The 14,142-nt window shown below is 38.2% G+C and overlaps 1 protein-coding gene across 4 annotated transcripts; it reads left to right on the forward strand.

Moving 5' to 3' along the window:
* Positions 1–494: 494 nt before the first annotated feature.
* On the forward strand, positions 495–12,665 carry LOC104724428 (uncharacterized). Of its 4 annotated transcripts, XM_010442917.3 has the most exons (11): positions 644–689; positions 807–907; positions 9,946–10,011; positions 10,491–10,639; positions 11,193–11,328; positions 11,421–11,499; positions 11,577–11,641; positions 11,738–11,883; positions 11,973–12,087; positions 12,203–12,294; positions 12,386–12,665. In XM_010442917.3, the coding sequence occupies exons 5-11, from the start codon at positions 11,224–11,226 to the stop codon at positions 12,492–12,494; spliced, it is 711 nt and encodes a 236-aa protein (XP_010441219.1). In that variant the 5' UTR covers positions 644–689; positions 807–907; positions 9,946–10,011; positions 10,491–10,639; positions 11,193–11,223; the 3' UTR covers positions 12,495–12,665. The 4 variants fall into 4 exon arrangements, 2 of the variants coding, with proteins under 2 accessions (XP_010441219.1, XP_010441220.1); XM_010442918.3 differs by lacking the exon at positions 807–907 and having other exon boundaries at positions 644–741; positions 10,491–10,648; XR_015572797.1 differs by lacking the exons at positions 10,491–10,639; positions 11,193–11,328; positions 11,421–11,499; ... (3 more) ...; positions 12,203–12,294; positions 12,386–12,665 and having other exon boundaries at positions 495–741; positions 823–907; positions 9,946–10,256.
* The last annotated feature ends 1,477 nt before the right edge of the window (positions 12,666–14,142 follow it).

Below are 14,142 nucleotides of genomic sequence, written 5' to 3' on the forward strand. Positions count from 1 at the left end.
CCGCAACCGCAACTTCTATCGGATGGGTGAACCAAGGGAAAGCTCCACCGCGACCAAACGCGGCTTGATCTAGAAGCTTTCCGACCTTCCAAAACCGAAGCCACAACTGCATCAGATGGAAAACAATACCACGCCTCTGTTGTCGGAGATGCAAACCACCCACCACTGCCTTCCCCTTGTAAATCCAAGACCCACAATAAAGCGCCGCCCAACCTTACCTGTCAAAGAAACCAACCCCGAACTGTAAAATAACTTTTTGGCTGAATGGAGAGAAGTCAAGATCCAGTGAAAGAAACACCAGATCTGACCACCGGAACTCACTGAAGAGAAGCCACGGCTCTCACTTCTCACCAAAACCAACGAATCCGTCGGCGATTTTCACTCTTAGCCTTTGTAAAAGCCATTACATGTTGATAATGTTGTTCAAAAAAAAAAAAAAAAAAAGTGGGCGCCAAAGCTGGCTCTTAAAGAAGTGTTCTTACGAAAAAAAGACTAAAAAATTATTCAAAAAAAAATGTGAAGAATCGTTTCTAATAAGAAGAGAGTTTTTTAGAGATGGTAATAAGAAACGCTTACGTGTCCGTTTCTGGTTAGTTAAAAAATTTTAGCAAAAAAAGAAAAAAAATTTGGTCGATCTTCTTCCGTCTCTTTCGTCTTCTTCTTCGTCTCTTTAGCGGATGAAAACGCCGGTGAGATTGTTGTTATTGTCTTCTGCAAGCTCTTTGAGTTCTCCAGTACTAGGTACTTTACTTCTTACCATTTTTTTAAAAAAAATTTGATTTTGAATTTGCATGTCTTTGAAACAGTATTTGTTGATGGTAGTAAACCCCGATCCAGAACTCACCGAGAATTCGAGGAAAGGGAGATCTCAGCCTAACAAGTGATTACAAAGGAAGAAGAATCACTTGTAAGAGATTGAGAATCTATAGATTGTTAACAAAGAGATTTAGGGATTTTGAGAAATTGTTTTTTTGATTGATTAGGTTTGCAAATTGTGGCTAACGCCATACATATAGAAGCGACAAAGATGAAATAAGTAAACCAGAAATCATAATTAACTAAACCAGAGATTAGATAGCCTAAACCAGGTTATTAACTGGTTTATCCTGTAACAATACTCTCATCTTCAGAACATCCTTGTCCTCAAGGATGACAAGTTGGATGCTCATAAGTGAAAGACTCCCCATATAGCTTGGTCGGGAGGATGCACTTTCCAGTTAACAAAGGCCTTGGTGATAGCTTTGCTGTGGTAGTTAACCCTTTTCAAGTTCATGTCTATAACTTGATCGATAATATAATAGCCTTGAACCGTTAGAAAGCTTGTGATAAAAACTAGATAGCTCTTGTACCTTCTCTGAGCCCCGTTCTTAGCATTAGTAAGCTTCTTTTTATTTTCCCATGAAAGCTCCATCAAATAGCTAAAAGATTTCCAAACACTCATAATCATCCTCTGTTCCAGTTCTAGAAATGATTGTAATAGCCTAGATTTCCATTTGTGCTTCAAGTGAAACTTCACGCCACCACATAGGCTAACCCCGCTTAGGTTTGTACTATCAGCTACCTTCTCAAAGTATTCTCTGACCTTAGTGTAGTTCTTATCTACTCTGTAGCCTTTGACATAGAAGTATCTAAAGCATTTAAATTTTGAGTAGATACCTTGTTTTGCAGCAAGTGTAAGACATTCATATGCCACACCAACACCACATACATAACCCTCATCAAGCTTTTGCATTAACTCTGCAACCGTTTCTTTCACACAACCAACCTTGCTAACAATGCCCTATAATTTCTTTTCCTTTGTGCCACGTGAGGTGAGTACCCTGATTTTTACTTCCAGCCATTGTTGTGTCCTATCAACTACTGTCTTATCACAAAAAAATTCAACTTCCGTTAAGTCCCCCAAAATCGAAACTTTTACAGTGAGTTATCAAAGATAAAGAATCAGGCTTCCTCTTCTTAATGCTCTCAATGTCTCTTACCCATAACCTGACTTTGTTTTCCATACTCATACTTGCTCTAAACCCAATATCCAGTAAACAAGAAAAGTTATGCATCTCTATAACATGATAAACGAGCAGCAACATGTGAATCTCATACTCATGTGAGCATAATGTAAGCCACGTTTTGACACCCACCAAAGAACATGCTACTAACCTATCAAGCTCTCTAGACTTTATTCCTTGCCACAAACTAGACAATGGTTGCATTAACCTCATCAATTTACCATGATTGTAACATTTCTCCAACCAGTTCCAATTATCATGTTCAATCAATACTCCACCAGGTTCCCAAATCTGATTGTTCCAAGATGAAATGAGTTTTGTTACCTCTTTTTGCTCACATTCATCATCTTGTTCCTCTTTGAGATCAGGAGTCTTGTTACTCTTTTTTCTGGCAAAAGTCTTGAACTCCCCTGAATTACAAATCACCACCTGCTTCTGCAAATACAGAAATGTTTCAACCTGAAGTGATTCTTCATATGGCTTCGACTTCCTTTCTTTCTCAGGCCAGACCCAAAGATCCTGCAAACCGCCTGGTTCCCAAGCACGGAGCTGAGCTGGTCCATCATAAACTGCTAACTCTGAACTCTCATCAACTAGCTTATATCGATCAATTGTTCTCCTCCTACAAGCAGCAACAATTACTTTGAACTCTTTGTTGACATGATCCCAATTTTTCACTTTAGGATCTTTATTAAGCAAAGCAGTTTCCTCCACCAAAGAGAACTTATCATCCATCAATTTGCTTCTCTTTGAAGTGGTTTTGATCGATACTTCCTCTGTTTTTGTTTACGAGGAATTTGATCGAACACTTGATATGCAACATTTTTGCCATTACCATTTGTTGATTGCTGAGGCGATTCTTCCACTTCCGTGACATTTGAGTCCACTTTATGCACCATCAACCACATCAGAAACAGAATGTAGAACCTGTAAAACTGAGGCACTCTCCAACACATCGATTAAGGGATCTGAATTCTTCACCGTTTCCACGGACGTGTCAGGACTCTTCACAGCTTTCTGGATTTGATGAACTTCTTCTATATCATCAAAAGCTGTATCATAGTCACGTTCCATCATGACGATCCGAAATCTCTTGTGATTTAACTGTTGATGGCCACGAGTGTCTTGTTCTTCATAAACCTTTTTACATTCTTTCATACACCTCCTCACATGAATACTTTAGGGGAATCATGTTTGTGTGAGGAAGATTTTGGTCCGAAGAGCTCGAATGCTCTGATACCAATGAAACAGTATTTGTTGATGGTAGTAAACCCCGATCCAGAACTCACCGAGAATTCGAGGAAAGGGAGATCTCAGCCTAGCAAGTGATTACGAAGGAAGAAGAATCACTTGTAAGAGATTGAGAATCTACAGATAGATTGTTAACAAAGAGATTTAGGGATTTTGAGAAATTGTTTATTTGATTGATTAGGTTTACAAATTGTGGCTAACGCCATACATAGAGAAGCGACAAAGATGAAATAAGTAAACCAGAAATCATAATTAACTAAACCAGAGATTAGATAGTCTAAACCAGGTTATTAACCGGTTTATCATGTAACAGTCTTTGATTTGATTATGAATCGACTTGGGGACGGGGCTTAGTGTTTACCCAAGTGAAAAAAAAAAACTGAATCTTTGCATGTTTATGTTTGGAGTATTTTGAGTTAAATTTTTCTGATTGAGCTGAAGAGAGTCACTAATTTGATTTTTATGATGAAGAAAACACTTTCGGGAGTTGTTGCGGTGATGATTTTTTGTGTCAAACAACTACTACGATAGATCCTTTGTTAAAACCAATGTAGTGGTTACGATAGATCCTTTGGCAAGCTTATGATGCTCTTATATAGCTAGCGTGCATCATGTTTGTCTCCGGACCAACTCTGAACACAAAGAAGGCAAAGGTGGCCTGGATTGATGTCTGTCTACCTAGAGAAGAAAGAGGATTAGGATTACGGTCACTAAAAGAAGCTAACATGGTAAGTTTTCTAAAACTGATATGGCGTCTATTGTCAACAAACTCGTTATGGACACAGTGGTTGTGGTCCTATCTGCTCCATAAAGGTTCATTTTGGTCAATCAAAGAAAATACAATAGCAGGTTCTTGGATGTGGAGAAAACTGTTGAAGTATCAAGTATGAGGTACAAAATGGCAGAAATACATCCTTCTGGCACGATAATTGGTCGAACTTGGGTTGTTTACTGGATGTTGCAGGGCAGCGTGGCTGCATTGATATGGGGATATCTTTACACGCCACGGTCCACGAGGCTCTAGCCCGTAGGAAAAGAAGACATCGAGTGGATTGTTGGGCTAAGCTTGAAGTGTGACTTGCAGTAGAAGTAATCCTAATAAAGATTAGGATTAGAGTTATTTTAGGAGACATCTAGAATAAACAGTTGTAATAAGTTCTAATGAGATTAGGAGATATCTAATCCCAAATAGTTTTAGGAGAACTATCTCTATATATAGAGTTGCCAAAGCTTGTGGTAAACCTATGAGTTTAGAGAGAGAAGTTTTAGAACTTGAGAGAGAAAGCTTTAAGGTTTTTGTGTAAGATTTCCTTTTGCTGAATAAAGAGAGTAATTCTTTACATTCTTGTTCTAAATCTTTCATTGAAACAATAATTGGTATCATAGCTACTCAGGTTTTAAGATTCTGAAACAAGTCTTATTCGAGAGATGAGTGAAATCGTTGAGATGGCCAACAAGGCAAAGGAAAACGTCCGGTCCTCCATACAATGCCCGATGCTGACATCAATCAACTATACGGTGTGGGAGATGCGAATGAATGTTGCGTTACGAGTACACAAGGTGTGGGAAGCGATTGATCCTGGAACAGAAGAAGAAGAAAAGAACGACCTAGCAAGAGCACTTCTATTTCAGTCTATCCCAGAATCAATGATCCTGCAGGTTGGTGAACAGAAGACTGCAAAAGGTGTATGGGACTCCATCAAAGCTAGGAATCTTGGTGCTGAAAGAGTAAGAGAAGCAAGATTACAAACCCTCATGGCCGAATTTGATAGACTCACAATGAAAGAAACTGAGTCAATCGACGATTTTGTAGGCAAACTTTCTGAAATTTCTACAAATCAGCCTCCTTAGGTGAAACTATTGAAGAGATCAAGATTGTGAAAAAGTTTCTTAAGAGCCTACCGAGGAAGAAATATATACACATCACTGCAGCTCTTGAACAAGTCCTAGATTTGAAGACAACCACCTTTGAAGACATCGTTGGAAGACTAAAGACCTATGAAGAAAGAATCAAAGAAGAAGATGATTCACAAGAGAGTCAGAGCAAGCTCATGTATGTTAACTCTGACTCATATGAAGGATACTATGATGGTGGCAGAGGAAGAGGTTCAAACCGTGGAAGAGGTAGAGGTAGAGGACGAGGAAGGTCTGGATATCAACAGAAGGACAAATCCAAGGTTACCTGTTACCGTTGTGACAAAGTTGGTCATTATGCCTCCAATTGTCCAGATCGTCTGCTCAATCTGATCAAAGCACAAGAAAGCGCCCAAAAGGAAGAAGAAGACAACACCCATGAAGCCGACTCGTTGATGATGCATGAGGTAGTATACCTAAATGAAAAAAATGTGAAACCTATGGATTTTGAAGAAGACTGCTCAGAGAATACTTGGTACTTGGACAATGGAGCCAGTAATCATATGACCGGAAACCATACTCTGTTTTTCAAAATGAACCCTATGGTCACAGGACGAGTTCGATTTGGTGATGACTCTCACATAGACATAAAAGGGAAAGGATCAATTCTGTTTATTACAAGAGGAGGAGAAAGAAAGAAGCTTGTAGACGTTTACTACATACCGGGGTTAAAAAGTAACATCATAAGCTTGGGACAAGCAACGAAATCAGGTTGCGACGTAAGAATGAAAGAAGACCTCCTCACCATACACGACAAAGATGGACATCTATTGGTTAAAACAACAAGGTCGAGAAACAGATTGTACAAGGTAAAATTGGAAGTTGAAAACACAAAGTGCCTGCAACTTACAACCTCATCAGATTCAAACTTGTGGCATGCACGACTAGGACACATTAGCACTGACACTATAAAAACGATGGTTGTGAAAGAGCTAGTTACTGGAATCCCTAGTGCACCAACAGAAAAGGACACTTGTGCTTCTTGTCTACTTGGAAAACAGACAAGACAAACATTTCCCAAAGCAACACCTTTTAGAGCAACACAAACCTTGGAACTGATTCACGGAGATCTTTGCGGTCCAATCACACCTCCTATAGCTGCACAAAAACGTTATGTCTTTGTCCTGATCAATGATCATTCACGGTATATGTGGTCTATTCTCCTAAAAGAGAAAAATGAAGCGTTTGAAAAATTCAAGATCTTCAAGTCACTAGTTGAGAATGAAGCTGGAACCACAATCAAGACATTCCGGACAGACCGAGGAGGAGAATTCATGTCTCACGAGTTTCAAGCATTTTGTGAGAAGGAGGGCATAAACAGACACCTCACAGCACCATACACTCCACAACAGAATGGGGTTGTGGAGAGACGGAACAGGACACTCTTTGAAATGACTAGAAGCCTTCTGAAGCATTTAAATATGCCAAACTATCTGTGGGGAGAGGCAGTAAGGCACGCAACCTATGTCATTAATAGAGTAGGAACAAGGAGTCTGATCAACCAAACACCATATGAAGTATTCAAGGCAAAGAAACCCAATGTGGAACATCTACGGGTGTTTGGCTGTGTGGCCTATGCCAAAATTGAAACATCACATCTCAGGAAACTTGAAGATAGATCTAGGATGCTCGTATATCTTGGTACCGAACCAGGCTCAAAGGCATACAGATTGTTTGATCCTTCAAACAAGAAAGTTGTGGTTAGTAGAGATGTTGTGTTCGATGAGCTCAAAAGCTGGAAATGGAACAACTCTGAGAAGGACTCTGCTGATTCAGGCACATTTACTCTCAGCATCAGTAATGTTTTCAACACAGCTGCTGGAACAGAGAATGAAACAAACGCAGAAGAAAACAGAGAAGATGGAGCAGACACAGAAGGTGACGAAAATGACATAGAGGGGAGTGATAATGAAACTGCAGAGGAGCAAGCTACTGTGGAAGAACAACCTCAAATGTTGAGACAGTCAACAAGACAAGTTAAAAGGCCTATCTATCTCAATGATTATGTCCTGTTATCAGGCATAGAAGGAGAAACTCTTCTACTAGCAGTTAATGAAGAACCATGGAATTTCCAGGAAGCAAGCGAGTTGAAGGTATGGAGAGACGCTTGTGAGGATGAATTGTCAAGCATAATAAAGAACAAGACATGGAGTTTAGTTGAGCTACCTTTCGGAGTAAAACCAATTGGCCTGAAGTGGGTGTTTAAACTAAAATGGAACATAGACGATAGCATAAACAAGTACAAGGCAAGGCTTGTAGCTAAAGGCTATGTACAAAAACATGGGATCGACTTTGAAGAAGTCTTTGCCCCCGTTGCTAGAATCGAAACAATTCGCTCTATTCTTGCCTTAGCAGCCTCCAAAAGCTGGGAAGTACATCATCTTGATGTGAAGACCGCATTCCTCCACGGAGACTTGCAAGAAGATGTCTACATCACTCAACCAGAAGGGTTTGTAGTGAAAGACCATGAAGAAAAGGTGTACAAGCTACATAAGGCTCTCTACGGACTGAAACAAGCACCTCGTGCCTGGAACATCAAGCTTAACAGCATTCTCAGTGAGCTAAAATTCGAAAAATGCAGTAAAGAACCATCTCTTTACAGAAAACAGAACAATGAACATCTTCTGATTGTGGCAGTCTACGTAGACGATCTTCTTGTCACAGGTTCATCATTGAAACTTATTTCTGATTTCAAGAATGAGATGGCTGGAAAATTCGAAATGAGTGATTTAGGAAGACTCACCTACTATCTTGGCATTGAGGTTTGCCAAAGTGAGAACGGGATCGTGTTAAGACAGGAAAAGTATGCAAAGAAAATTCTTGAAGAGACCGGAATGAGTGAGTGTAACTCTGTTTTGTTGCCAATGGAACCGGGTCTGGAGCTTTCAAAAACTCAAGATCCAAAGCGCATTGATGAACGAGCTTATAGAAGAAGTATTGGCTGTCTGAGATATTTGCTCCATACTCGACCAGACCTATCATACTCTGTTGGAATTCTGAGTCGTTATTTGCAGGAACCTAGAGAGTCACACGGAGCCGCACTGAAGCAGATTCTGAGATATCTTCAAGGCACTTCTGGCTATGGTCTCCACTTCAAACCAGGAACTCAAACAGGACTAATGGGATACAGTGACAGCAGTCATAGTGTGGACGTGGATGATGGGAGAAGTACTGCTGGTCATGTGTTTTATCTCAATGAATGTCCTATCACATGGTGTTCTCAGAAGCAACAGGTGGTGGCACTATCCTCTTGTGAAGCCGAGTTTATGGCAGCAACAGAAGCTGCTAAGCAAGCCATTTGGCTACAAGAGTTACTCGCTGAGATTACTGGAACAACGTGTGAGAAAATAACAATTTGTGTAGACAACAAGTCTGCCATTGCTCTCACAAAGAATCTTGTCTTCCATGGTCGCAACAAACACATTCACCGTAGATATCACTTCATACGGGAGTGTGTTGAAATGGACAAGTTGATGTGGTACATGTTCCCGGGATCGAACAGAAGGCTGATGTGTTAACCAAGGTTCTCGACAAGATCAAATTCAAGAATATGAGGAACCTCATCGGAGTTCATGAACTGTCAAAGAAGGATTTCAAGCTTAGAGGGGAGATTGTTGGGCTAAGCTTGAAGTGTGACTTGCAGTAGAAGTAATCCTAATAAAGATTAGGATTAGAGTTATTTTAGGAGACATCTAGAATAAACAGTTGTAATAAGTTCTAATGAGATTAGGAGATATCTAATCCCAAATAGTTTTAGGAGAACTATCTCTATATATAGAGTTGCCAAAGCTTGTGGTAAACCTATGAGTTTAGAGAGAGAAGTTTTAGAACTTGAGAGAGAAAGCTTTAAGGTTTTTGTGTAAGATTTCCTTTTTCTGAATAAAGAGAGTAATTCTTTACATTCTTGTTCTAAATCTTTCATTGAAACAATATGGATTACCTCAACCACATGGAGAATGCTCTGGATGAGGTTCGAACACATGGGATGGTGGATGCAGAGGATACCGTTCTTTAGAAAGGTAAAGGAGGTCGATTTACGACTACTTTCACAACCCAAGAGACGTGGGAGAGCTTACGGGAATCTAGGGGACATAAGGCTTGGAGTAAAGGGGTTTGGTTTTCTCAAGCAACACCAAAGTACTCTTTCATTGCTTGGCTAGCAGTCCTGAATAAACTCTCAACAGGTGAACGAATGCAGACCTGCGGTGGTGCCATCAACACTTCATGCCTACTATGTTCAAATCAACTAGAAACCAGGGATCATCTATTCTTCTCCTGCCCTTACTCATCCGAAATATGGACAGGCCTTACACTAAAGCTCCTCACCAATAGGTTCTCGACTAATTGGGAGGATAACCTATCTCTCATCTCTGACGAGACTTTGAGCTCTGTTACCTTGTACATAGCGCGCTTTGCTCTTCAAGCCACTATCTATACTTTATGGAGGGAACGGAACAGGAGTAGACAAGGTGAAACCCCATCCCCTGCTCCTTTACTACTTAAACAACTTGACCGGACCATTAGAGACAGATTACTCTCCATTTACACTCATAGCAAATGAAAATACGAAGCAGCAATGGCAACATGGCTTACAACAAGATATCTCTCTGTTATGTAACTCAAATTTGTAGATGAACAGTCTGACCAATGTTTTAAAGTACCGCTGATGTAAAACGATTTTTTTAAATAAATTTTACATTTTATACAAAAAAAAAAAAAGAGGAAGTGTGCAAAAAGTATATTTCTTTTCTTGACCAGCGATAATATTTACTTGCAGGAAACAGTGGGCAGAGTTGTAACCTTTCCAGACCGGTGTGATCGTTTGCAAATTCGACATCTCTAAGTAAGCGATGGAAGCTGATTCCAAGAGATATATTTATGTTTACGTTAGTTATATCCCGATCTGGTGGGCTTACCTTCAGTATTTTTTTTGCTCTTTGGGTTTTGCTTTGTTTTACTTTTTAAATTGGTCCAAGTTGAAGTCAGTGTAAACTTAGGATTAAACTAATTTGAGCTTGTAACTTAGAGAGCTATACTTACCTTATAACTTGTTATTTTTGTTTACTTATGAGAGAATGATTATTCTTAGATGTTTTGTTAGTTTTTGCCAATGAGATAAGAGTGAGATTCATCATATATATTAGTTTCTGCTCCCTTTTGAGTTACAAAGGGGTTTGCTTTTCTCTTTAGGAATTTGGGTATTTGCTTAGTTTGTATTTTCTTTTCTACCCTCTCTAAGTCGAAAATTGAAAATCTGATTTTTAATGGCTATGAGAACTTATATCAAAAATGCTATACCAATTTCATAATTTAAAAATGCAGAGATCTTAATGAGATTTTAAGAAATAGATGGAGACAGTGACTTGCAAGAGGAGTTTGCTTGCAGAGTCATATGATATAATTGGCTTGTGCTGCCACATAGACGATGCACATACTTTTAAAGTCAAAGAACAGGTGTTCCTCTCTTCCAGGTATTCTAGGTATCCTTTTTTTCCGTGATACTTGTGAGGTTTTTCACTTATTGTGTTCAAAAAAAAAAATTCTTAAGAACCCTTCATGGGTTATACCATTGGAGAATGTTTTTCTTAACAAGTTCCTATAGATTCTTAAACAGAAGTACTTCCCAAGTTACTGAATGATGTATGTAATTAGCATTTTCACTTTCATCTGGTGAACAACGTCTTAGGATTCTTCAATACCATAAACTGCCTTTTTTTTTTAATTAGAGAAGATAAAGATAATTTCCTATTTCTTTAAGAAGAAGGAAATTGTCAATTCCTATTTGTTTTAGAACAGGAAAAAAGCCTGTTGTATGGCTCATCCTATTTAAGTATAAAAATAGGGTAGAGGCAGAGATTCATAGTTTGAGAAGAATAGCTTAGAGATAGATTCATTCAAAGAGAGGGCTAAAGGGTTTTGGAGAGGATAGAAAATAGTTTCAAAAGAAATACTTGTAAACGTATTTTCTATTAATCAAAAGGTTGTTTTGAGAAAATCCCTGAGTTATTTGTCAACTCTTACCAGAAAATAAGCCGTCGCTTTTTTCATCTTCTCCATGGGCGCCCGTGCTAGCAAATCATCCGGTAAGCGAAAGCCGGATGATGATGATTTGGAGACCAAACCGGTTCTCAAGAAACAAAAGGAAAATTCCGACGAGAAGGTAACCTAATTAGATGTTCCTCTGGTTCTTTGAGAACAATCTTCTTTACTCTGTCTTCTAATATGGCTACTACTCATGTATGTATGTAACAGGAGGAGACATTGACGGAAGGAGGACTTGCTGATCCTAATCTCCAGCACAAGTCTGATGATCAGGAGGCTAATTTATTTGGTTAGTTACGTTACGTTTTGTGTGGCTCTGAGCTCCTATCTAAATGTTTTATACTTGGCTGAAGCTCTTCTTTTTAGGTGAGCGAATTCTGGAAGATGATTTGGAGACCAAACCCATGCTGAAGGAAACATCCGAGGAGAAGGTAACTTAAGATGGTCTCGGATTCCTCTTGTGATCTTTGAGAACAATATATCTTTTTTTAAGACCGTCTTCTAATGACTACTCATGTATGTAACAGGAGGAGGCACTAACGGAAGGACTTGGTGATAGTCTCCAGCACAAGTCTGATGATCAGGAGGCTAATTTAATTCAGGAAGTTGCCATAAGAAAAACAAAGACGCTCTTCGTTGCGCATCTTACTCCCCAAACTAAAATACCCCATATGTAAGTAGCTCGTTTAATTTTTCTCTTCGTTCTTGGAACAAGTTCTTTCATGACTAATATTTTTTTTTAATTAACCTCCATGTATACAGCATCGATTTCTTTAAAGATGTTGGACAAGTTGTTGATGTTCGACTTATTGTTAACAAGAAGGGCAAGCCTGTCTTGGGCTTTGTTGACTTTGCTTCTGCTAACGAGGTAGAGAAGGTGAGAGTAGTTTTTATAGCTAGTAGTCATTTGAAAAGTAATGTATGGAAAAATAGACAAGTACGTTATTTGAAAGTAGGATTGCTGACTAAATTAATCTTTTATACTTGTGTAGGCGTTGCAAACTAAAAATGGTGAATATTTCCAGGGTCGCAATATTTTTCTTGACGTGGCTAAGCCTAAGATGAATCCATTATCTACACCAAAGTAAATTAATTTTACTGGTTGTTATACTTACTGCTAGAGTTTTAATACCATAACAGAAGACTAATACAAGAGTTTTTTTTATATATTCTAGGTATGAAGACAACCTTCTACGAGAACCTATTCTGAGGCAACAGGAGGAAAAATCCGACGTGATCAGATTCTGCGGTAAGAAGACTACCTTCTCTTACGACGACGACTGATAGAAGAAGATGAAGCTCTTTGGTGTTTTTAACTTTCGATACATTGTAACTTGTTTATCTTACTTACTTCGGTTTTTCTTATGTTCTAGTTAAGTTTGTCTAAACGTACGTTAAACAATGCTTAATTTTTGATGGTTTGGTAATTGGAATTAACTCTTTATCATGCCTTCATTATTTACCTAAGTACGAGCCGTATATGATTCGAACTGGTTTGGCTGACAAAACTACGCATAATCTTCCGAGGGACACAAATATACATTTCCCATTTTAAGTCTCAACTTGATTCAGTCTTTCTTAATATCTTTCACCAAAGTGAAAAAGAGTAGTACTCAAGACCGAGACATTAGATTGACTATCACCTTTGTACATACATATACTTCAAACTTACCATGAAAAATAGAGGAAATTTCGGGAATCATGAATCATCCTATTTATGTTTTACATGATTTTATATACTTACAGTTTTTAAAACTTTTCTTGTTGTTTTTTTTTCTATTAAGAACTAATTTAATATATGTAAAATATACACTATGCCCATCAAAGGTCTGTCCGCCATATAGAAATGCAAGTATTTCATGTGGCTTTGAATGGTTGGTTCATAAACTCATACTAAACAGTGCATGCTAATATTTTAGTATGCTAAACTCCATACTAAAGTATGTAACATTTTTAAAGCAAACCAATTTTAGTATGCTGTAACTATTTATTTAATTCTAATATATGTTTTATTGGTCCAGAGTTAATATGGAGTATATCAAATAATTGTGTGAATGGTAGAAAAATAACAAATTAGTTTGATTTTAGTCCGGTCCGAAGCATACCAACAAATCATTGTAGGCTTTTTTGTAGTGTGTGTGACTCTCCATCAGAATAAGGAGTTGATCGTGATAGCCCTTGAATTTTGAAGATCTAGCTAGGCCGGCTTTCTCCATCAATTTGGCCGAGCTTTTTATCATTAAAAGGTAAAATTTACTTAATCTTATGATCCACATTCATCTATTCTTTTTACTTTCGTAGACTGATACCATTTATGCTTGGTCGTCCACCAACTATATAAAATAGTCACAAACTGATGAAAACATAAAATATTTTGTACTTCGATCTTCCACGTGGTAAGACTTGCAAGACAACATTCATGATATCATGCTAAGTCTTGTACGTTTCCAATTCACAACCATTCATGATATCATGCTAAGTCTTGTACGTTTCCAATTCACAACCAATTGATTATAAATAGACTTACACTTGCAATCGTTAATATACTACTAGTCTATATCCCACTACCGTCTCTGACGTGTGATTGATTCCTAACAAAGTGATATTTCGTGATATTTGGTGAGATTCAGGAATTTGAAATTTCACTCACACCATTTTCTATTGGAGAAGTACATAAGAATACTAAAATTGGTTTGACCAGTCGTACCAAGTGGAACCATCATGATCCACGAATGAATCCTATTCCAAAATTAGGTTTGGATTAAAACCAAAGAAAAAAAAAAAACACTCAAGAACCATAGAAGAAACACACCTGTACTTTTTAATTCTTTTTTCCCTTTGCTTTAATGTCCGATTACTACTTTGATAATAATATAATGGTATTGTGATTCTTTAACTGTCGCTTAGTGTCGACATCAAAATAAAGAAACCA

This window comes from Camelina sativa, chromosome 11 (assembly GCF_030686135.1).
Source record: "Camelina sativa cultivar CO46 ecotype springtype chromosome 11, ASM3068613v1".
Classification (NCBI taxonomy): Eukaryota; Viridiplantae; Streptophyta; class Magnoliopsida; order Brassicales; family Brassicaceae; genus Camelina; species Camelina sativa.